Source organism: Sphaerodactylus townsendi, linkage group LG10 (assembly GCF_021028975.2).
Source record: "Sphaerodactylus townsendi isolate TG3544 linkage group LG10, MPM_Stown_v2.3, whole genome shotgun sequence".
Lineage (NCBI taxonomy): Eukaryota > Metazoa > Chordata > Lepidosauria > Squamata > Sphaerodactylidae > Sphaerodactylus > Sphaerodactylus townsendi.
The window spans coordinates 47,026,555-47,051,631 of NC_059434.1; the positions used below are offsets into that span (position 1 = coordinate 47,026,555).

The window sequence follows — 25,077 nt, forward strand, 5'->3', positions numbered from 1 at the left end:
CATAGGGTGTAGAAATCAGTGTCATCTTCTGGGAGATAGAACAGTATCCAACACATCTGCATAAATGTTTGAACGATTCCGGTATATTTCATTTGAATACCAACGATCTAAAAAAAGGCAAGACTACTTCCAGGACTGATGAAACAATCATCGATGTAAATAAAATGTGCGCGTGTTGAGTATGCTTCAACTAGTAGGGGCACAAACGTGCTGCAAATCTTGTGGGAACTGTGATTTTAGTTACTACTGAACAAATTCCCTTTACCCCATGAATAAAATGATCTTCATTGTTTCTTGCCATAAGCAAGGTGAAAGAATTTGTACTCTTCAGTTCAACAGATTGAGACTTCTTAGCAGATATCAGCACAAAGTAATAACCAGTTTCAAAAAGTTGGATTTAAACACACACCCCACACACACACCCCACAACTTTTACAGCTATGCATTTCTTTTAGCCTCTTTCCAAAGAGTGTTATAGTATGGATGTTCATATGTTCCCTCTTGTGAAGCATTTTGTTCACCGGTTATTCAAAAGCGAAGCAGATATCAAAACATTAGAAATAACAACTAGATCTATACTTTATAATTAAAAAGATTCCAAAAGATAGTCTCCATATTTATACATCAAAAAGCACTAAAAATGTGTGATAAAGATTCTCTCAGAAATTTCTAACAAATATATTGCTCACCAAGATCATAGTTGTGTGCACTATCTTTCCTCATGAAATAAATGCAAAACTGGGTAAGCATCCTCAAATACTACTGTCATTATGAAATGAGTGAATCCAGTTGTTAGTAACTATTAGAAAGATGTTAGTTCATTAGTTTTTCTGTATTGTTCTAGGATTCGTATAGTTCGCTCTAGGTTTAAAATGGAAAGCCAGCATTTTAAGAGTTAATGTCTTATTAGAAAGAGAGGAAATCTGGTAACTATTGAAGAGACTAGACCTAATGGTGCACACAAACAATTTGTCAGTCTTCGTAAACGTGAATAGCTTTCTGCAAAGTGGCTGCTATTGCTTTGTTTGAACAGACTAAACTTTTCCTTTTTGGACTTTAAATCTTAGAAGGGAATGTGATCCACATATTCAATCAAAATCATTTAATTCAAAGCATATTTTGATTAGAAAAAGGCTGACCATGGAAAGAAACTCCAGAATTTTTTTCAAGTTGAAAGAACTTTTTATCATATATTTAACAGGAAAATTTGAAACGGCTCTAATTAGGTTGAAAAAAACAGCCTTCTTCGTTGTAAATTAGAAAGGTCATATATCAGTGTTAAGGAAACATTACTGGTAGTGTTTGAAATCCAGCACATGCAAACATAACAAACCTCTTGATTTTTAAATTTTGTTTGTTTCCCATAATATCATGTTGTTGTTAATTTATGGGGCCCTAAAGAGGCCGTAGGTGTACTTAAAAGGAATGTATATATTTTTTAAAATCTTAAAACTTGTTGCTGTTTTTATTGTCTATTCAGACTATGAAATGTTTTAAGCATTGTATTTTAAGTGAGATTATTTTAGATCATACCATGTGATCTGTTTTTAAGAAATCAATATTTGAAAACCCAGTTCCCTTATTTCTTTCATTTTGGGACTTAGAAAATTGAAAGTTTAAAATCCAATTGGATTATTCTAATTTTATATAAAGATCCACAAAAATGCATGTTCAGCTTTTAGACCAGTAACAAAAATCACACTGGTTATGTATATAAAATCATAAACTAGAAGGGGAACCATTTTCAGTTTGTTTATTCCAGGGATAGTGTAGGAGAATGCAGCCTATTTCATTGAACAATAATATTATTAACAGCTTTATTTAAAATGACACAAAATCTGCCTTGGTATTCTTGTGGTTCCAATATACATTTTCTTAAAACAGAGTAGTCTCATTAATATTTTCTATTTTTGTATGATCAGCAAAGAATATTGAGGCTATTACAGAATATTGAGGTTTATTAAATTGCATTGCACTTGAAATATATTTCTGAATAATTTAAAGTTTTCCTTTGGAGTATATTAGGCTCAATTTGTGGATGGTTCTGGTTTAGTTCCACCTTACAAATGGATAAATGAAATAGGTTTTTGTGTTTGACATCTATATATTGTACTTTTTAGCATATCTCAAGTGTTTTAGCCTTGGTCTAATAGATCTCATTAAAAAAATAGATATCAGCCCCAAGACAGTTTGTCAAAGCTAATATGAGTCCCACCGGACTGAATTGACAATTTGTGTGTGGCTTTCCATGGCAGTCCTCTCGTGGTCTTATTTGATCCTTAACAATTGGGCATTAGTTTCTGATTTATTTTACAATAACTCAATAGAGCTGAATATTATTGTACTGTGTTGGACATTTTAGTGGATTTTCTTCTTTATGAAATTTACTCAGCACACACATAGGGTGTAAATGATACGTCCTGTCTGTTGTGGGAGTACTAACAATTGATTGGTTAGAGTTTAAGAGCAGCAAGGGGAAGGAGGTTAGTATCCCCTAGTTACACACCGTATTTAACTGTAGGTTTAATGAGCACTGTCTGTCTTAGAACCTAAATGTTTAGGTTTCTGTAGTTTGCTCCGTTTGCTTCCAACTACAGATTTTTGAAGGAGAGAATTTTCTAGCTTATTGTACGTGAAGAGAATCTACTGCATCTGAGGAGCATTATAGTTTTCATAATTAACCTTCAATCAGTTTTGTAAGGCAATCAATATCTAGCTGGCTGTATATGTTATGTAACAGAATCCATTGTTCTTAACATTATCTGATTTTATTCTCTTTGTTCTTGTACAAAGTCCCTATAACCTGCTATTGTTATATATAATTGATAACATTTGATAATTAGCTTGAGAATTAAATGTTAACATTTTAATGCATTTTTTAACAATCCTGTAAATTTCTTTTTACATTTTGACTAAACGTACAATTCAATGCTAACTCTGTAAAATTTTCAAATTAATTATGGTACTGATGCTATTTCCTGTGAATTTGTATTTTTGACTATATGTGATGTTCAAGTTTAAGATGATGTTACTTAGGTTCATTGGCTTTAAGCAATTTACTAATAGAGTTTAATGTATAGCTCATTTGTGGCTCTGTGTACAATTTGACAAGCTAGGTATGGTATGCATTTAGAACATATATTTTTCCCTTTCCGTTCCTTCCTCATGTTTTCATAGATGAACCAGACAAGAGAAATTAAATATGTAGTGCTTAGTGCCTCTGGAGGAGAAGGCAATAAATAAACAGATAAATCATGATTGTCGTTTATGGCATTTTATAGCTTTGAATTGGACTGCTATGTGAACACTTGTGAGAATTTTCAGTTTTTAACTTATTAAACAATTTTGAAATCATTAATATTTAATTGGATCAGTTGCTATTTTATAGTTTTAATTGCGTATGCTTGTGAAATTTTTTTTAAGCTTAAAGTACCAGCCAGAGTATTACTTACATAAATAATAATAGCTTTTTTGTAGGTTTTTCTTTTGTATTGGAAAATATCTCCATATAGCCAGGTACCTGGTGGTGGGTAAGGAAGTGACTTGATATACTGTCGAGTCATCCATTATAAAGGATATTTTTAGCAGTTCATAAACTGAGCTTCTAAATAAAAAAAAATGATATGAACATGAAGATATGGATAGGTTTTTTCTTGATTGAAAGTTCTAATTAAGTGAATAGAGGAAAATTAACTGAAATTAGCTGTCAGAAAATCACATTTAAATGAGTGATGAGTTGCTCAGGCAGTAAACATTTAAATGATATAAATTGCCATTTAAGTGTATGGTTTAATGTTTGTCATGCATTAACATGACATGAGATTGCAGTGACAATCAAGCAGCTTGCTCTAATTTGAACATATTTAGGGCTTTTGTGTGGAGTGCACCACACAAATTAAGACAATTGCTGTTTTTATGTGTCAATTTAAATGTTTCTTCAGGCATCAGTTAATGAAACTAACCCATCATTCCTATATGCACCCTGCAGAATAGTTTCTCAGGGTTTTAGAGTAAATCCCACCACTCACTCCCCCCCCCCCCAATTCATACTACGCATTCCATTGAAAAGGAAACTGCTTAATTTCTCGACGTTAACAAAAATGGCCTGCTTCTCTTTGCAGTACTTCCTATATACTTACAAAATAAAATAACATTTTGTGCAAAGGCTTCAGATTGTAGTCACAACTTTTCAGTTGTCATAATCAGTAATATATCCAATTTCATTAAAATACTGTCAAATATTTAATCTCTTTTATAATATTAATTGGTAATAATAATGTCTGTAGGTATCATATAATGTACTATAAAGCACTGAACACTTTTGGTTGGTATCTCCCAGTATTTGTAATTCTGTATATTCATCCCAAGATATTCTGCACAGTGGTACCTTCATAATTTTAGGAGAAGGAGAACACCATACACATAAAGAAACATCTTGCAGACAGAGATAGCAGTTGCATATCAGAATCTCTGAACTTCCTAGAAATAACTGTAAGGTGATAATTCATATTGTCAGGTGTTTAAGTCAATAGAGATAATTTTCCAGTGCAATAATTTGTATAATGTACTTGTCAGGGTTGTCAGCTCCAGGTTGAGAAATTCCTGGACATTTGGGTTGGACTCTGGGAAGGGGAGAGGTCTCAGACAGATATAATGTGATGAAATCTGCCCTCCAAAGCTGCCATTTCTTCAAGAGGACATATCAATGTCATCTGGAGATCAGTTGTAATTCCGGGAGATCTCCAGGTCCCACCTGAAGGTTGGCAACCCTAGTGCTTGGTATTCTCAGCTTATACTTTGAATCCCAGAGACCATTTCCACTGCTGGTATATTTCGGCTAGCAGAGTATGATTTTCCTTACTACAGCTCAAAATGCCATTTGAAATGCTGATCCAGGAGCACCACACTCCATGGGATCCAACCCTTGTCCTGTGTATGTTTATCCATGCATGTACAGTAGACTTTACAGCTTGTGCTCAAAGCTGCACACATGGTGATTCCTGCAATAGGATAGTGGTGGTAACCTACTTTTACAGGGTACTAAACCAGACATATGAGAACAAACTCATTTTGGAGAATATAAATATATTTCTCTGGGTTAGTACAACTTAAAGCGCAGAAACTAACGAATTTATTCCAGAGATGAGTTATCTGGAATTGAACTTCGATTTAGCCATAACACATCAGATTGCATTAGTCAAGTCACTGTAGCAGCCCAGTCCACATTGGGGGTGGGGCTGAATCCATTTGTGAAAGAGGTGCAGGCCCGTTCTGGAAGATTTGCCCTCACTGGAGCACTTACCCTGGCAAACAAGCCAGCAGGTGGAAGCCACAACACTTCTGCATGCCTGGATGTAGCGCTAGGCACCACATCAGTGCTTTTGCTCCATCGCCATCCCTGTCATTGTAGTGAGGGTGTGCTAGAGGTGTGCCCAGGGGTGGAGCCAACATTATTTACACTGCAGCCTGTTATGCCACAACCCAAGGCATGTATCTACGCCACCTAGGGGCGGCTCCATCCTTGACCTTCTGTGGCTCTGGACTGGGGTGTACATATCTGTTCTCCATCTATAAAATGAGATCTAGGAGTCATTTGAGAAATTACTCAGTTCAAATTCAACCTTGATAAAGCACTTTCCACAGAGAGTACAACTATAAATATTAATAGTAAAAACAAGCATTCACATCCTTAATGTAGAAGCATGAAATGACCTGTGGTAATTGTTTTTCATCTCATTATTAAATGTAAAAGTACTCCTAAACAAGTTTATCTGACTGTCTTGACTGTCTGCTGGACAAATTATATACTAATAGTATGATCCAAAGCCACATTGGTCAAACCAGGTGAGATAAGACCTGTAAATAGGTTTCTTATGTATGTATGTATGTACCTGGTTCTCCGACACTGTCTTATTTTCAGAGAAACATGGTACGTACATACGTACGTACATACGTACGTACGCACGCACGCATGCACGTACGTACGTACATATGTATGTATGTATGTATCCTCAAGGAAACACATTCGTAGTTCTGGATACATTTTTTGGACAGCCCAATCCAGATGGGGCAGGGGAGTGCAACGGTTAGGGCCACCATGCCTCCTCTTGTTGTGTTCCCTGGCAGCATGAGTAGGAGGAAAACCACAAAATATTCCGGCCAGCCATGGCAGTGTCCAGGGGCTGAAAGCTGCCTTCAGTCAGCTCCACCCCTGGGCCCGCCCCCTGAATGGCCCTTCCCCCATTGGTGCACAGTCCTGCACCAGATGTGTGTCAGGGTCATCCACACTTTCAGCTGTTGGCGCCGCAGAGCAGGGATGCCCCTTACACCAGCAGGTGGGCACCCCCATTGGCACAAGCCTGCACTACTCAAGATTAGGCAATAAGATGCTTCATGTATGTCGTCTTTATAACTACTCCAGTATTTAAATAACATGATTGTCAGGAGCTACATTCCAGGATCCATATTAAGGTTGTTGTGTTCTGTTTCAGGCCTTGGAGAGCGAGTTTGTTTCCTGCCAGCTCCACCAGTGGATTGATCTGATATTTGGCTATAAACAGCAAGGCCCTGAGGCTGTTAGAGCTCTGAATGTATTCTACTATTTGACTTATGAAGGAGCTGTTAATCTTAACTCAATAACCGATCCAGTCTTGAGAGAGGTAAGCTCATTAATATACAATTGAGTAAAATCTCATAAAAGATCTCACAGATTTCTGAATGTATTCATTATGTTAATATATTAATAGCATTATTCTCATTTAATCTTGCTAACAGTGACCTAATGGACCTTTTGTACCCCATTTATCAAGCAGCCTAGCAAAATTAAATATACTAGGTGGAGTTTATTTACTTATGTATGTAGTTCATATATAGCTCGCCTTTCTCACCAATACTTAAGGAAGATTGCAAAATATTCTTTAGAAATTCAGACAGCACAAGATATCCAATAATAATGCAGTCAGACCAGAATTACGGAAATTAGGAAACAATGCAGTCTGAAACTGTCTAAAGCATTACATGTAGACAGTAGATTACACTGCCCTTGTACGTTGACAGTGTGGTAAAAGCAAGACAGTAAATACAACAAACATCTCAATAGCCTACAATCTTGTTCCATTTTGAAACTTCCCTACCGGAGTGTTCCATTGTAGTGCCATTCTAATCCTTTTATAAAAATGTCTTTTGAACACCTGAAGCATTCTTATTTGCACATTGTGAGGAGGGGGCTTCCTTATCTCTTCAGGCAGACCATCTCACAAGGTGGGCTTATTCTGATGATCATAAGGTTATTCATCATATAGACCAGCCTTGCAGTCATGCAGCAGGCTCTGTTTACTCACCTCATCTCCAGCCTCCACTCTCTCTATTGCTCAAACAGTCAACACTTGTATTTTGGTACCTTTTTCTCAGAAAGCTGTGCTAATACAGGTGCTCGTAGTGGCTACTGACCTTAAGCTAAAAGACAAAGAGAATCCCAAGCACTCCCTACTTCAGGGAAAAACAAGCCAGCTTAGGGCAACTGCATGTGCACACTTTCTTTTATACCAAGAAAGGTTAAGGGGTATATGAGAACACAAGACTTTCTAACATGAAGATCTGGTAAGCATGCAGAGAAAATGATGAATGCAGCATGAGGATGATTATTTCTTTTTGAGACTTTAATTGATTTCCATAAAATTTACTGTCAGCGAAGTGTGAATAGAACTATTCCCTTAAGTGAAATCCTGCTGTGGTGCCCCCACCGGCTGGGGCGCCATTTTGTCCCTGCCTTTAATCAAAACAAGCCAATGCCGGGGTCTTTGGCTCTGCATCAGAAGTGAGGGAGAAGAACTCATCTGCTACCTCTCCCTCGCAATCAACACAGTTCCCCAGCTTTTGAAAGCAGCGATCAGGCTTTGGAACCAGCAATCAGGCGTCCTCCTTGCCTTGAGTCTTCCCCTTCCTTATCTAGCTATCCACTACCTTCCCAGCAATCTCCACCAGCCGTGGCTTTGGGACCAGGCTTGAGCCCACCCTTGCTCAACTGTACTGGCTGTCTCCCTTGTCCCTAACTTCTGCTCTCCACCCCCTGTCTCATCTTCCCCTGGCCACATCCTCCTCCCCAGTGAGGACAACAAGGCCTGATCAGTGGGGGCAGGCCAGCTCTGACTTCCTCAACCTCCTCACTTTCCTGTGGGGTTAGGAACTCACCACTGCATTGGCAGGCTGTCGCTGCATTGCACACAGCCCCAAGCTGCCCGCCACCCCACCCGCCGGGTCCTGGGTCTTGGCCCCATTACGCTCCTCTGCGGCTGCCGCTGACCACTCCTGACCACTGCAGCTGGGGCAGCAGTGTTTGGTAAGGCCTGCTGGCAGGCTGGAAATCAAAATAAGGTTGGGATGCCCATGGGTGCCCCTGCCATCTTTGTGCCACAGTGAACAGCCATGGCCTCCTTCCACGCCTTCTTTGGTGTCATGGGGGTGATGACCACCTTCTTTATGCTCTGTGTACAATGTATTTTGCTTGTATTTTTTTGCTTCTAGAGTTGTAGCAGCCTTAAATAAACTGTTTATGTGTACTATTGTAGCCTGAAAACACTTGAAGTGTCTCCCTATAGTGTGTGGTAATAGTGGATCTCAGAGTTTCTGTACACAAACAATTAAGAAGTGGAGTACCAAAACTCATAATTACTGCCAGTCTGTAACTTGATCCAGTTTTTCAACCTGCAGGTTATTGTTTTGCTCCACTTCCCCCCGATGATCACAGTCTGAACAGGAGATCATATATTTTGCCCTCGCATCTACTAGGTGGTGCTTCCTGTTTGGTTCCTTTTTGACTTGTTCATGCACCATCTAAACTTATTTCCTGGTTTTGAAAAGATAAGAACTATTTTTGCATGTTCTCAACCTTATAGATAGATCTGAGGAAAGTATTAATAAACACTACCCTTTTTATTTTACTTACTTCATGTATATCGACCATTCAAGGCAGAGTACAAAATATATACAAAAAAATTCAGACCACAAAAGACAGCAAGCAGTGCAGTAGATCTTGGATTACAAAATTAGAAAACAGTGCAAACAAAAAACAAAGGCATGATATACAATAAACAATGCAGAAAAGTGATAACAGAAGTATAAGTCAAGGCATCAAAAGCTGGATGATATATACAATAAACATTGCAATAGACAATACTCCTGTTCCTTATAAAAATAAAGAAATAACTTTCTCTTGTTTTCCACAACTGTTATTCACAGCCATGATTTTCTTCGTTGGTACAAAGGTAGGCAGAATAGGCATGTTTCCCCTACCTAAATTAGCAGAAACAGCAAATTTCCCCTTCTAGATGTATTAGAAGTTCTATGGAGACCAGTGATGAAACTGCGCCCGGTATATGAACTGCCTGCACACACCCTCCTCCTCCTGCCCCCCCCTCGCCTCTGCCCTTCCACCCCCACCTCTAGAAATGCCCCACGCCCTCGCCATATGCCCCTCGGCCGTTAGCGTTATGAGATTCTTCATTGGTAGCGCTTTGGGCGATCGCGCACTTCCAGATGTCCCCATTGCAGCTGTGCCTCTGATGGAGATTTAAAAAAAAAAAACGGAACTTGAAAATTCAGGCTGTCAAAAAAAATAAACATGCTGGGTGGTGTGCACACAGTCTATGTAAAATCTGGTGGATAAGGCAAAATGGCATTCCTAATAAAAAATTTCAGCAGATTTTACACAATTATTTATCAGCGAAAGATTATCTGCTAAGGGTGCCAGCCAATAGCAGCCAGTGAGAAAGGAAGGCTGGTGATGGGGCAGAGGGAATGATACAGACCACAGAGTTTTACTCGAATCTTAGAACTGGCGTAGTGATATCACTTCCAAGTATTTGCTAAAAGTGACATCACACCATTGTCATAATGCCAATTTCCCTGCTGTCAAGTAGGTCTTGGCTGGGAAATCTGCTAAAGTTAGAGACCTGGTGTCTGTATTAAATGCAGAATACAAGATGTTTGCTGCTTCACATTTTATGAAACGACACAATAAATTGAAATAGGGAACAAATATATTTTTCTTTTACTACTTCTGGGTTCAAAATGGCTACGTTACTGGGTGAACTGCTCTACTCTATGAACACATTTTTCATAGCGCTGCCAGGTCTACCACAGTCTTACTAGTTGCCCGTGCTTGACTTGCAACCCTATTTTTTCTGCATAGTCAAAGAACTAGAAACACACTCATTTGGGTGTGATTCTAAAACAAATGTTACGTGAATTGTTTTCGTGTGCCAAAGTCCATTTCTGTGGGGAACCTTGAGATTTGTGCTGGATATGCAAAATCATGACTGAAGACCTAACTAGATATTTCAGGGAACCCATGGTTACTGTCAACCTACATCTCCTGAAAGACATCACATAAAAGAAACACTTGATCTGAATCATCATAGTCAGTATATCCCACTCCTTGAAAGCAGCAGCCAGCAAATTGGAATGAAGGTGAGAATATACCGAATGATATCTCTTTACACAATTTTTGCTTGATTTTTCTTGGAAGATATAGGGGGAAGACAGAGGTTGGCAGCAACTATATAACCTCTGTAACATCTAGTTAAGTCTGTGGAAAGCAAGATATAAATAAGGGCAATGTGTCTTCTTTTTTTGCCAAGCAGTCTAGAATGCTAGAATTAAAAAAAAAATCTTACTATGATAATTCCCTGAATAGTTAACACTTGTGGTAAACTACCATCAGTACATTTGAAATAAAAAGATTTTATTACCTACTTTAGTATTTCCATGATGTAATCGGAGTAACAGCCTGCAGCACATTAAATTTTAATGTACTTTTTAATTGTTCCAAAACAGCTGTATTGCCCGTATAACTGAGAGGCAGGCTCACTTAAACTATGGCTTAAAATAAGCACTTATTATCAAAAGAATTAAAAATCCAGTTCTGTTCCATAATTTTGTAAACTTAAAAGCTATGCCATTGCCCTAAGTCTCTTGAAATGTTTATTTCCCCTACTTTACCTCTTAAGAATTTGGGTTTGAACTTATTCTCTTGGCCCCCCCCCCCCCCCCCACGGTCTGCAAGATAAATCAGAATAAGGGTGAACATGAACCATGCGAGGTCAGGCCTGCAATCATGGAGGAGATAATGAATGGAAGAAGGTTCTTCTAAGATCCTTTAGCATTAGTCACAAATGTATTCCTGGAATACTACCTACTAATTATTACCAAGTATTATTTGCTGTAGTCTTCATAACTGTTGGACTTTCCCCACAGGTGCAATGTTTGCCTTTAAAAACAATGTTATTTATAGTCTGCCTTTCTCAGTGGGACTCAAGGTTGGTTACATAGAGTAAGTAACTGGATGGGACATACAATAAACAATGGAATAGGGTTTGGATTGCAAAAACCTGGAACCAACCAGAAATCTGGGATCGATTTCAACCTGAATCAAAGCACAAGTATTAACTTGATGTGTTAAAAGGATTCAAAATTTACATAGTAGGATTCTACTTGCAGCAACAGACAGTATGGATTGTACATAGTAGCATAGGTGACAGTGGCTAACCTTTTACCCAAGTATCTTTCAGAACAATTTCAGAACAAAGCCCCCTTGAATAATTTTGCAGTTTGCAGAAAGCCAAGGAAGTGAGAGCCATCCTGACCTCATCAGGCAGAACATTCTTAAGGTGGAGTCCACAAGGGAAAATGGATGTTTGTGTGCAGTTGCTGATCTTGCTATTTGCAGGGTGGTACCTGCAGGATATTTTGTTCAGATGAGCAAGTATTCCCCACTCTTTGGGGCAGTTTATTAACAGAAAAATTGGAACATTTCAGCTAGTATATATATGTATAGTGTGTACCAGGTTAGCTATCTCCAGCCTGAGAAATCCTTGGGCGTGGTAACTGCAGATGAGAAAATCTGGAGAGGAATTTCTGCTAGGAACTGTGGTATACTAAAGAGTTTAGTTGCCACTTTCTCCAAGGGATCTCTGCAGTCTGGATATTGGTTGTAATTCCTGGAGCACTGGAGGTTGGCAACACAACAAAGATACGTATACTTATTTGCAGAAGAAGTAAACAAAATGTGTTCCGGAATAGCCATCACAGCCCCACAGTCAAAAGTAGTAGGCCATGAGTATTGTATGCCTACAGTTTAAACTGCCTGTAAATATATAATGATTTATCTCTTCTGATATACAGTACCTTGAGGTTTGAAGGAGTTCTGTAGTACCATCAAACATGTTGAAATATTCCATCTTTGGTTGTGAGTAAGGGTAAAAGTGACATTAATCAGGTTGTGTGCATATTTGTGTGTAATCATACTGATATGCATGTGATAAACTGCTGATCCATGTGATAAATGAATTTATCACTCACCCCTTGACAGCCTCATCATCTTTCTGTCTGTTAATCCATCTCCTCAAGGACTTATTCAAACATTCCAAAATTCACCGCAGCTTCAATTGGTCACCATTTTTCCTCTGGAAAGCAAGGTGCTAGATATATTCCATCCTTTTTTCAAAGTTTATCACAGTCAAAAATCAAAGTAAGGATAAAATTCAGATATTATCACCATACAAAATAGCTTTAGTTTTCTTGAATTATTTCACACTGACTCTTCTAAATAATTTTAAACTTTGCATCCATGTAATATTAAGTCTTTGAAAGATAATGGTAGACATGTATCTAAAACCTGTGGTGAGTTAAAGATGTGTGGCCAGCTCTCAACTCTTGATGGTGTACAGTTAATACTTGCACCAACCATCATGAGCCTGGGAATGATCCTGGATGCCTCCTTATCAATGAAGACAAGTCACTAATGTAGCCCACCTGGCATTTTCCCACCTTCACCAGTCAAGGCTGCTGGCACCTTATCTATCACAAGCTGTCCTAACCATACTGATCCATTCATCGGTCACCTCTGTGTTAGACTACTGTAACTTGCTCTATGTAGGCTACCCTTGAGACTGATCACGAAACCCCAGCTGGTGCAAACTGCTTCTTGGGTTCTTACTGGGACTCCTTGGTGAGCACACATCCAGCCAGTGCTCTACCAGCTGCATTGGCTCCAAGTGGAGTACCCAATTAAGGTTTCTGTGTTAACCATCAAAGCTCTAGGTCGGAGCTTCATATCTGTGGGACTATCTCTCCCAGTACATACCCCAAAGAGCCTTACATTCAGCAAATAACAACATACTGATGGTCCCTGGCCTGAAAATGTTTAGCTGTCCTTGACCAGGACCAGGGTCTTTTTTACCCTGGCTTGGTAGAACACTCTGTCAAGTGACCCCTTTCCCCTGTAAGACTGGGTGCAGTTTTGTAGTGCTTTTAAGATAGAGCTGTTTCACCAGACCTGTGGTTGAGGATAGCACTGGGACCTTACTGGCAGACCTTCCCTTCCTTCCGTTTTCCTAGGAATGTTTATATGAGTGGTACGTTATGGAGGTTCATAGTTAATTTTGATGTGTTTATCCCCCCTTGGTTGCTATTATGGTGCAGTGATGCAAATGAGATGTTGATCTACTGTTATTTTGTTCTGGATTATCATATGACTTTATGGATGATTTTATGGCTTTATTAAATTAACAGTTGTAAGCCGCCCTAAGCCCATAAGGGAAAGGGCAGCCTATAAATCAAGTCAATCAAACCAATCTATAAATCCACAAATTGTGCCTTTAAACAAAGGCATTCAGAATGTAATTCATCCTACTAGATTTCCAGTGAACTGGACAGTATGGTTAGATCAAGGTGCTCGTTAAGCTCCCATCAGCTGTATTCTTGTTTTCATGCCAAGCAATGATGAAAGCTGCGTGTAAAGTGATGTTTAAACTATACAACCTCTGGGCTTGTGAAGAGGTGAACAGTTGGAAGACCTCCCTTTCCTGTAGTTGCAATAGGGTGAGACTGATGATCTGTGAAATTAAATGAATAACTTCTGCTCATTCCAGCCCCAAACAGCAAGGTAGTGCTAAAGTACAGATTAGCTAAATTCAAGTCTGTGGTCCCAAATCCAAGTATTACAACGCAGTGCAAAGAGTCTATTTTATTTTAGCTTGTTGGTCTGTGAAGTGCTACTGGATTCAAATCTTGCTGTTCTACAGCTACATCGGAAAATACTTTTTTAAAGGTCTACTATATAAAATTTTGAAGGGGAATTGATATATATACCTTCTTTTTGCAGGATACTTTCATATCGTAAGATTTGAGCAAGACAGTTTCTCTTTTCTGGCCTGTTTTTCCCCAATTATTAATAATATTTTGTGCTTCATACAGATCATGAGTTAGGGAGATTACATTAATTTTAGGAAGTAACAAGTGGGAATCCTCAAAAATGTTGTGGAGAGGGTGCATTCCTTCCTACCCCCATCCTTGGCACTCCTCTCACCCCCACGCTTGGTAATCTCTCCATCTATGACCCACCCTTGGCACTGCTGTAATTCCCACCCTCACTGCTCTCACCACCTATCCCCCAACCTTACCACTTTTCTCATCTCACCCTTGACACTCCTCTCATCCCCACCTTGCTGATCTCCAAACCTACCCACCAATCTTGGCACTCCTTTCAACCCCACCCTCGCTGATCTCCCCATCTCCCCACCACTCTTCTCTCTCCCCCTCCCCCCATCCTTGCTGCTCTCCTCTCCTGCTGGCTTCTTTTTCTGCTGCTGCCAGGCCTAGAGTGCCTGGCTCCCTCCCCCACTGGCTTAGCCAGGCCCAGAGCAGTTGCCTCTGACTCATATCAGCCTGGCTGGGCCTGGAGCAGCTACCTCTGATTCCCATTGGCCCAGCCAGATACAGGGTGTGCATCTGCTGCACCGCTGTGGCAGTAGAGCCTGGGAACTGCTCTGGGCCCATATGCAGTGACAGCAGAGCCCTGCTGCAGCCAGGCTGGGAAATGGGGGGCAGGAGGGGAAAGATGGGTTTCCCAAACCAACTTTTCCTTGCAGAATGGGAAGTTGTTAGGATAATAGTCCAAGTCCCGTGACACTCTTTATATTTTTTAGGCAATGGAAGCTACTCTAAGCCCAAAGACATTACACTTGAATTCTTCAGACATGAATTTCAGTCAGCAAAAAATAAAACCATCTGCTTTAGTTTACTGTACATCATCAACAATTCCAAATTTGAAAACAACTTGTACCCTGTCAATTAGGGGAGACTCAATCTACCTTTATTAATGTACGCGGGAGGTTTTATGCAATGTAGACTGTACCCTTATAAATATAAGCTGAAATCTTCAAATATTTACAGTTCAGGGGCTTTCTCTGTTTCAGTGGTCTCAGTAGTGTTTAGTTTATTTGACTCTTGTTTCATGACAGTGGTAGTGGTGTTGCTATCCTAGCAAAAGGAAAGTGTGTTTGACCTCTTCTTCCTTTTCATTTACTGTGGGAGTCAGGTATTTCAGCTCTAAATCAGAGAAAGGAGGCTGACAGTGAATCTTACAAGAAATCTAAACAACATTTGTATTTATAGCATAGTCTAACAGTTGCTAAATACTTTTAAATTATCAGTATGTTTTGTTTATAAGCAAAATCTTTGCTTCATGTCTTAGAAATGGAGCGATGCGATTACAAGTTGCTAAGATGAGTTTTTCTAAAGAGAGACTAAAATAAGTGAAGAGTTCATTTAGACAAAAGTATTGTAGAAACAAATTATGTTAGAAGAATCACTGATGAGAAGTGTGCTGCCCAGATGGTTTGCATGACACAGAGCAGCACAGAAACTGTGTGTGAAAAGCTAAATAAATGTTAAGGATTAGTTTCATTTTAATTGAAACCCTACATTTAAAATACCATAAAACAGTACCAGATTTTTTTTCTCAAAAAGAACATATCAAAACCAAACATTGTTTTCATGGCCACCTGGAGTTTAGCTTGTCAACAGTACTACACACTGGACTCTGATCTCTTTCTCTGAAGCTTAGTGAAAAACAGGTCCACTATAAGAAGGTAATGCATTCGAAGGAAAAGAGTTGGGGTTTTTTTCCCCTCCGGAGGACTTCCTTTGTTCTTGGAAGTGAATTTTTTTGATTGGATAAGGAACATCTGAGGTGAAACTTTTGTGCTTGAAATTATCTTCAACTGAAGTGAACATAAGTTTTTTTTTTTTAAGAAAGATGCACATTTTGCTGTAGAAAATAATTTTCAAGTAATTGTGTTGTTTATATAAGTTGGTCTTAAATTTGGTCTGGAAACTACATTTGTTGTGTCTGAGTAAGCAATCTATTTATTTGTTTAAAATATTTATATCCTTCCCTTCTACTCAAGGTAACTGACTACAACAGTTTAAACAGTTTATACATATAATTCATTCAAGCAGTTCTCTAAATTACCCCCACAAAAACTAAATTGATTTGCCCACAATCATGATTTAATGATAACAAACATCCAGAAATTCAAATGTCATCAGAGTTAGGAAATACAGCATTTCAAAAATACAGACCAGGTCATACTTGCTTTCTTGAAGGTCAAAAAGGACAGATTCTGATGCATAGTGTCAGGAAGTAGGGATGCCAGCCTCCAGGTGGGACCTGGAGACCTCCCAGAACTACACCTCATCTAATGACTACAGAGATCCATCTCTTGGAGAAAATAGATCCTTTGGAGGGTGGGTTCTATGCCATTGTACTCCACGGAGATCCCTGCCCTCCCCAGACTACATCCTGAAACCACCAGGAGTTTCCCAACCTAGATCTGACAACTCTATCTCCACCCCCACCCCATCTTCTGCTGGTGACCAGGGAGGATCTGGCAACCCTATTAGAAAGACTGTTTCACAAAAGGAGAGTGGTTACTTAGAAGATGTGGTTTCTGGCTGAGAACCAGCCAGGCTATCAGAGATGAGGGAATAATTGAGAAAGAAAGAGAACCGAGTCAATTGGGCTGAGAGAAACAGCGGGGGAGCTGCTCATGAGGTGAGTGTTAATTTTGCCTTTTCTAAACTACTGAAGAATGTTACCTGAAATTGTTGTGTGAGAGGACAGTGTGTCAGGGTTGAGTAGGTGCTTGGAGAGGTGTTTCTGAGGAATTCCATTTGGAAGGTGATGTTGAATGTTCATGAACCAATTCCAGATACCTGCAGGGAGTGTGCCATCTTTATTTTCCTCTCTGAGGCCAGAATGGACTTCACTTGTCAGAAGTGAATGTTGATAGGACTCTTGGATGAAAAGGTTTGGAGCCTGGAGGAAAGGATTACTATTCTTCATGAGATCAAGGAAGGGGAGGATTTCATTAGCAGAAGCCTTGATGACCCAGGTGTTGCCTTAAGGCATCATGTGGGGGCAACATTGGGCTGGTCCTCCTGTCCCTGCCAAAAAACCTTTTGGGGGGTACAATACCTTTAAAACATGCCTTTGGAGAGTTGTGCCATCAGCTGGTTGCTTCTCCACTCCCTCCAGCCATCAGGAGAGGCAGCAATCAAGCAATAAGTGAATGAGGCAAGTTTGGGCAGCAGGCTGCACTGCTCTGTCAGCATTCTGCATGGCCATTTCTTTGCCTGGCTTGCCCATTCTTTCCTTTCCCTGGGGTGGAGCAGAAGGAAGAGAGGGGAAAGGGAAGAAGAGCAGGCAAGCCAGTCAAAGAAGTGGCCGTGCGGAAGTCCCAGTGCTGACAGAGCAGTGCAGCTCACTGCCGAAGGCGTATTTTAAAGGTGTCATGGTGGAGTGGCTAGGAATGGTAGGGAGAGGAGCTTGCCAGGGACAACTGGGGGGGGGGGGGCGGGGCAGCATTTGAGAGCTTGCCCTGGGTGCCATTTTCTTTAGATATGCCCCTGGATGCCCTGCACCGGAAGGAGAGACCAGATTAAGGGACAGCAGGGTGGTTGACTGCCCAATGAGATTCCTTAGAGTATTACAGCACGACCCTAAAGATATTAAATGAGATGGGGCTCACTACTATTAGATCTCAGGAATCAATCCTAGACCTTTGCAGTGGCAGCAAAAACAAAAACACTACCAAAGGAGGAATTAGAAATGCAAAATAGGCAGAGAGAAGAGGACAGGAGATATGAAAAAAATGGCACTGTAAGGAAAAGGAAAATGATGGCCATAGGCGACTGCCTTCTGAGTGGTGTGAAATGTCATGTGTCCTGGTTTGACGCCCAAGAGATGTGTTTCTTGCCAGGAGCCAAAATTAAATATGGCTAAGTGGGGAATTCATCACAAGAGGGCCAGCCATACTTGAATTAATATTGACCAGCGTACAAGAGATGGTAGACGGGGTGAAGGTGGTAGAGACCTTAGGGGGAAGTGACCATGTTCTCCTAGAATTCCTTTTGCTAGGGGACCAGAGAAGTTCGTAGCACATGCGTCTGTTAGATTTTAGTAGGACAGACATTGATAAACATTAAGAAGCATTCCATGGGCAAGATTGGTAAGCAAGTGAAGAGTGGGCTCTCCTAAAACAAACACTCTTGTAAGCTTAAGCCATCATTATTCCGACAAGAAAAAGACATGGTAGGGGATCCAAGAAGCTATTGTGGATAAACACAGAACTCCAGGATGAGCTAAGGGAGAAAAAAAAGAAATGTTCAAGAAACGGAGACAAGGACGTACCCATAAAGATGACTATCTGCAAGTGATAGGGACTGTATCAGAGACTGTTTCAGTCATCTGAGAGTACAAAGCTCACAGTGAGCTGATGCTGTCAATGTTGCTTATCTGGACTTCAATAAAACTTTTGACAGGGTTCCCAATGATGTTCTGATGGGTAAACTAGAGGACTGTGGACAGGACTCTAGGATGGTTAGTGGACAAGGAGCTGGTTAGAGAATTGCACTCAAAGTGTGATTTCAATTTTACTTTATCTGAATAGAGGGAGGTGTCCAGTGGGGTACCATAGTGCTTAATTTTAGGCCTGGTACTTTTATAAATGATCTGAATGAGGAGGTGATGGGATTAAATTTGCAGATGGAAGGAAGAGCAAACACACCAGTAGAGATAGAATTCAATTAGATATGAACACACTGGAAAATTGTGCAGATGTGAACAAGATTAAATTAAGCAAGGATTTGTGTCAAATTCCATATCTGGGTGACAGAAATGAGGAACATCCATAGTGGATGTGGGATACATTTCAGGTTAATGGGATGTGGGTGGACATAAACAGCCACAGAAAAGACTAATGTGATCTTGAGTGTATCAACAGAGGCATAACATCCAAATCACAAGATGTCATAGTCTCACCGTACAGTGCATTGGTCAGGCTGTACCTGGGATATTGTGTGCAGTTCTGGAGGCCTCACTTCAAAAAGGATGTGGATAGAATGGAGTAGGGGTGGGGGGAGAGGAGAGGAGAGTGACAAGGATGATCACTGACCTGGAGACCGAGCCCTATGAGGAAAGGCTGCGCAACTTGGAATTGTTTAGTCTGGAGAAGTTAACTGGGGGTTATGATAACTCTCTTTAAGTATCTGAAGGGCTGTCACTTAAAGGACAAGTTGTTCTTGTTGGCTTCAGAGCATCGGACTCACAGTAGCAGGTTTAAATTGCAGGTGGAAAGGTACTGGCTAAATGTTAGGGAAAAAACCTGACTGTAAGAATTGTTCAACAGTGGAATTGGCTGCCTAGGGAGGTGATGAGCTCCTCCTCACTGGCAATCTTTAAGCAGCAACTGGAGAAACACTTGTCAGGGATGCTCTAGGCTGATCGCGCATTGAGTAGGAGGTTGGACTAGATGGCCTATATGGCCCTTTCCAATTCTATGATTGTTAACTAGACTTAAGTGGTACACAGATTTGGTCCTGGACAAGCAATCCTAACAATATTCAGCCTCAGGTTGTGAAGGTCATTAAAGGTGAAAACCAGTCCCTAGACTTTATCCTAGAAACAAATTGATAGCCAGTGCAGTAGCTTCATTTTTGGTTTTACATTACCATATTGAACTATCCCAGTAAAAAAAATGTATTTTGTACCTCCTGAAACTTCTTAGTTGTCTTCAGAGCCAATGCTCAGTAGAGAGTGTTACAACAATGACACCTAGAGGATACAGTAATATGGATCAATATGACCAGATTGGCTAAATCTAGAAGGAGGAACGTTTTCTTAGCTAAATACAGCTGAACTCCCTCCACAATTTTTGGATATGGTTTCTACTTGTTTTTAAAAAGAAACAAGCAGTATCCCAAAGGTGGGCATATATTTGTCTTATGATAATTTCAGGCTAAGGTTTGATCCACTTTAGAACATCAGCCCTATTGACCAATAACACCTCTGGCTTTTTTCAATTTATTATCTGCCCACTTGATCTTAGCATGTAGACATTGATTCAGGACAGAGACAGCCATATCGGGAGGCTTATTTAACAAAAAATAGAACTACTACTATTAGTATGTTGATGTATAATTAAACCTGAAGTTTGACTTGTCACAAACATTAAAGAACATGTGCTGAAATAGAACTGTGAGGTACATCAGAATTAAGGAACTAGGCAACTGATTCTAACTCCCTTACTCTAACCGCTATAGAGCCAAGCCTGTAAGCCCTGTAAAGAATTTCAGAACATTCCCTTGTATCGAACAAATGTCAACAGTACTTACCAAAGACGTTTCAGTACAAAGCACTTTGATACTTCCTTTTCCCCAAATTATTATTCTTGACAAAACGGGTTTGTTAGTTTTTATACATAAGTATGTTCCATACATTTTTAATTGAGTCAGAGGCCAGTCTAATTCGGAAATTTTTATGGAAGCGGACATTAAAAAATTAATGTAACTGCTGCCACAAATGACAATCATTTGTAAAATTCTCTTCTCTCCAGCTGTAATATATAATGCTTATTTTCCAAAAAGAAAAGGCATGGTATTCATATATAAGGCTTCTACCAATTCCTCTCCTCCAGACTTGAGAAAGCTGCCCCCCCACCAAAAAGGTGCCAGTACTCCATACCAGTGAGTACTGGCCCCCCCAAAAAATGACCCTTGAATAAATATAACTTATTCTGTGTCCTGTCATCATTGTGCTGAATATTTTTCACTCATATTATCCAGTTTATAATTGCAGAAAACAAGGATTTTTTACAAGACTCTATGAGATGTTCACACAATTGCCTTATCTGGAGGCAACTGTGGGTTTGTCACATCTGGTTCCACCCTCCATTTTTATTTATACTCTCTAGAGGAAATTTTAAGGAGAAAGGAATGATAGAAACAGTCTTTCCCCTGATTTTGTCCCACCATTTGGTAATCAGAATTACACAGCTGTACTTACTTATGCTCAATTTTATCTACCGTGTTCAGTCATCCTTTTTTTTTTAAAGAGCTTCACAATGTGTTTGGGTTTTGGCCATTTTGAATAATGAGCTATCTCCTCTGCTTGCAGACAATTTCTGAATATGCACCAATCCCAATATGGATTCTTGGAGAGACCCAACTGTTTACTGTCTCCATTGTAGAAACTATCAATTTATTCGTATCCTCTCCTTTCTGTTTTTAGTGAGCCACTAGTTCATAGGAAGACCTGCCTTTTTTGTCCCATGATTGCTAGGTTAGGGGAGCTTCTTTTAACATAAATTCACTTGAATTTTACCCTGTTGTTTTTTTCTCTAAAGCACAAGATTTCTTTACAGGTATGGTATCATACAACATGCCCTGTGAAGTTTGAAAATTATTTTTGTTTCTTTGATGAAAAATCAATGTTTTTGTAAATTTTGTGATCAAGATTATCTGATGTTCTATAGAACTGAATCCAAAGAGTCACCTGCACTTTCTTAATTCTAGTTATAGCTTCTGACTTAGTTACTTTTGGAAGAATTGATTTTTGTACTCCACTTTTCTCTACCTTTAAGAAGTCTCAGAGTGGCTTACAATCACCTTTCCTTCCTGAGAGAATTCTGAGAGAACTGTAACTAGGCCAAGGCTGCCCAGCAGGTTTCGCGTGGAGGAGCAGGGGAAATAAATCAGGTTCACCAGATTAGAATTCACTTCTCACGTGGAGGAAAGGGGGATCATCTTCAGGTTAGAGTCTGCCATTATTATCCTCTTCTCACCTCCAAAATTTGCAAATTCATTTGAAACTTTCCTCAGTTTCAGAAATTGTTTGTCCTAGAGGGTGGGGTATTCTTATGGTTGGGGTGTGGCGGAAGACTGAACCTCTTTTGGACTTATAGTCTGATTTGCAGCTCTTTGAATCTATCCCCTTGTTTCTCGGTTGTCCAGCAGTAATTTTCTGTGAAAGTGATCTGCTAATGGTAAAGTCTGATTTTAGTATTGTTTATGTATAGTATATATTAGATAATGTGACTGTGATCACACATAATGCCTGCTCCCAATTCATGTGTGCACAAAGTGTTTTTCTTCCATTTTTCCCAGAGCAGGAGAGACTGCTCCCTCCCAAACTATCATTCCCACTGTTTTTTAAACGAATTTTAAAAGCAATTCAAAACAATGTGGTAAATTGCTATAGCAAAAAGGAGTTGAAATCCTGCTGCGTAGATATGTTTTGACTGTTGCAAAAAGAAGAGAAAATATCCAAAGGAGCTACAGAAGACTCTTTTTTTGTTTATTTAATGTACTGACTTATTTCAGAATATATAATGCACTTTCAAGAGCATGTTCCTTTTTGTAGCTTTATCCAAACAGAAGAGGAAATAGGCTTTAAAATCCATTTTTCTCTTCAAATATTTTTCTCTGATTTTGTGTGTGTATTTGATGCACTTTTTTGTTTGGTTTCTACTTGATTATGGTCATTATCTGCAGTTTTGTCTACAGGTATACACTGAAATTAATGGGACCTTAGTGCACATAGGTGGGTCATGGCTGCATTTCAAAATAACTTCCTTTGAACACCCAGGTGTTGAATAGGTTTTCATCTACAAGGGAAGGAGGTTCTATGTACTGCTTTGCCAACTGCAGAGGTCAGGTTACAGCAACCTGCTTGACCCTCAGTTCAGTGCTGATAAGGAGGCACAATGTTTTAAGGCAGAAGTCAAGTTTACAGAGGGGAAACAAAAAGTGGGAGAAATCTAAGAGATCCAGTGTTTCGGCTGAAAAGTGGTAGCAGTTTGGCTCCTGCTGTACCTGTTGCAACCACACCTGGGAGCCTTTTATATGATCTCCTCCTAGTGCTTCAGCTGCAGTCCTACAACAACAACTAATAATTGGTGTCAGCAAGCAGCTGATGCTGGGCCAGGAGACAAGCACTTCATCACCACACATGCAAATCTGTTCTCAGCTTATTTCTGCATAGCTCCAAAAGTGTAGGGACTCTTGGAGGACTAGGAGTATCAACCTGCCTTTCTTCCGCAAACTCAAGTCTGAGGTGGGGGCATGATTCCATGCCTAGCTCTGGATGTACTTTGCTGCATGGCTGACTGCCTTCTGCTGGCTCAGAACAGCCACACCTAACCCTTCTTCCTCTGAAGAATCCCCACTGTTCTCAAGCCAGGGGTGAAGCAAGGGGGAACTGTGCCTGGGGCATGTGTGCCCCCACCACATGCCCCCACCATGCTCCGGATTGCTCCCTTCATGCTCTGGCTACGCCCCTGCACAGGCTCGCACCTGGGGCGCTATGCCACTGCCTCAAGCCTGGCTGACCCATAACATTCTACCACTCAGGAAGCAAGGGAGGATACATGTGTGGCATTCTCACAAGCAACTCTCAGTCTGAGCTTGTATGTGCATAGGTTTATATTGGGGAAGTTATCTGGAAAAATATGAGAGTATAATAATAAGTTGGAAAGAATGGAAGATAAGTTTCAAAAACTCAATGCTTTCAAAGTTACACCAATGTAGAAATGCAACCGAAGTCAGTTAATTACTAGCGAAGCAGTCATATTGAGCTAGGCATGACCATCCACAACTAATGCAAGTGGAAGCGATCCATGAATGTACGTACAGTATTGTATGGAAGTTTTGCTTACTGGAAACGTCTGACACCTGTTAGGCCTTTCATCTCCAAGGAGACTGCTGGTTAGCATAACTTTTCTCCCCTCTTAGGTCCCCGATTCCCTCCCCTCTTAGGTCCCCGATTCCCCGGTCAGTTAATCATGTGATACTCACACGAAATATCAAGGATTCAGGAAGAACTCCCCACTGCCTGATCAACGAACAAGGATTCATCTCGGTTCTAGATCTCATTCTTCCCCTTATCCCGTGTCTTTGCCAAACATGCATGAAAATACTACTTTTTTAAAAAATACGTCTTAGAGAGAGAGTTCACAAATAGCTTGATCCTGAAATGTGATTTTTGAAAAAGAATTGCAGCAGTGGAGGGACAGTTCTGAGGTGAAAATGAATAAAAAATGCTGGGTTAAAGAGAGGTTATTTTATACCTTCCATTTGCACCTTTTTCTGCCAATAATGGGAACAAGATTTTTGTTTACCTGAATTAGTGCAAGAGGAATGCTAATAGGGCTGACTGAGGATAAGTTTACTGGATGGGTCTGTATTGTGAGAGTTGCTCCTCGAGTGGAATGGAACGTCAGTGTATTGTCCCATGAACACTGATCTTTAATTTGGGTTTGCATGAGGAGTGAGTCCATAGAATCACAAAGCAAATTCTTGATTCATGAGTGTTCCGATTTCTCACAGACACCTGACTGTCTCATAGTGAGAAGATATTTTATTATACTTAATTCCTACCATGAATCTCTGGTTTAATCCAAGGTGGAATCTGCCTACAATTTTTTTTCTGCATCAGCCCCAGGAATGTGGGTTTCTGAGTATAACAGTTGGTGGAAAAATATAAAATAGTTAACTATGAAATGAGCAGTAAGGTATCTTTATGCAATGAAATATATCTTTATACAATGTAAAAATAAAGGTGGCAATCCCTATAAATGCATTCTGTTATACCCTCAAAGTATTTCCATTCATGTATGCATAACATCCAGTCATTCTTATTTTAACTTTATTTTTAATTATTTTGACATTTTCTTTTAGTGTCTTTGAAGTGTTCACAGGACCATTTCTCTGGTTCCTCTTTATCTGCTTATTTCCAGTAGCCAAAGATTTAGGTGTTCTCAATGAGCACATCACTGTTCCAGCCAGAGATACTGTTTGAAATTATCCATGAACCCAATGCCTCTGAACATTATTGAGTGACATTTGTTTCTGTAGGTTGTGTCTGCTCTGACTAACTGGTTTATTTCAGATTGGCAGCTG

General features: G+C 39.9%; 1 protein-coding gene across 1 annotated transcript in view; it reads left to right on the forward strand.

Moving 5' to 3' along the window:
* The window catches only part of LRBA (LPS responsive beige-like anchor protein), a 452,503-nt gene that overhangs the window by 385,780 nt on the left and 41,646 nt on the right, over nt 1–25,077 (forward strand). Inside the window, 1 exon segment of the mRNA XM_048509137.1 lies at nt 6,492–6,659. Within this exon segment, the coding sequence (XP_048365094.1) occupies nt 6,492–6,659 (168 nt within the window).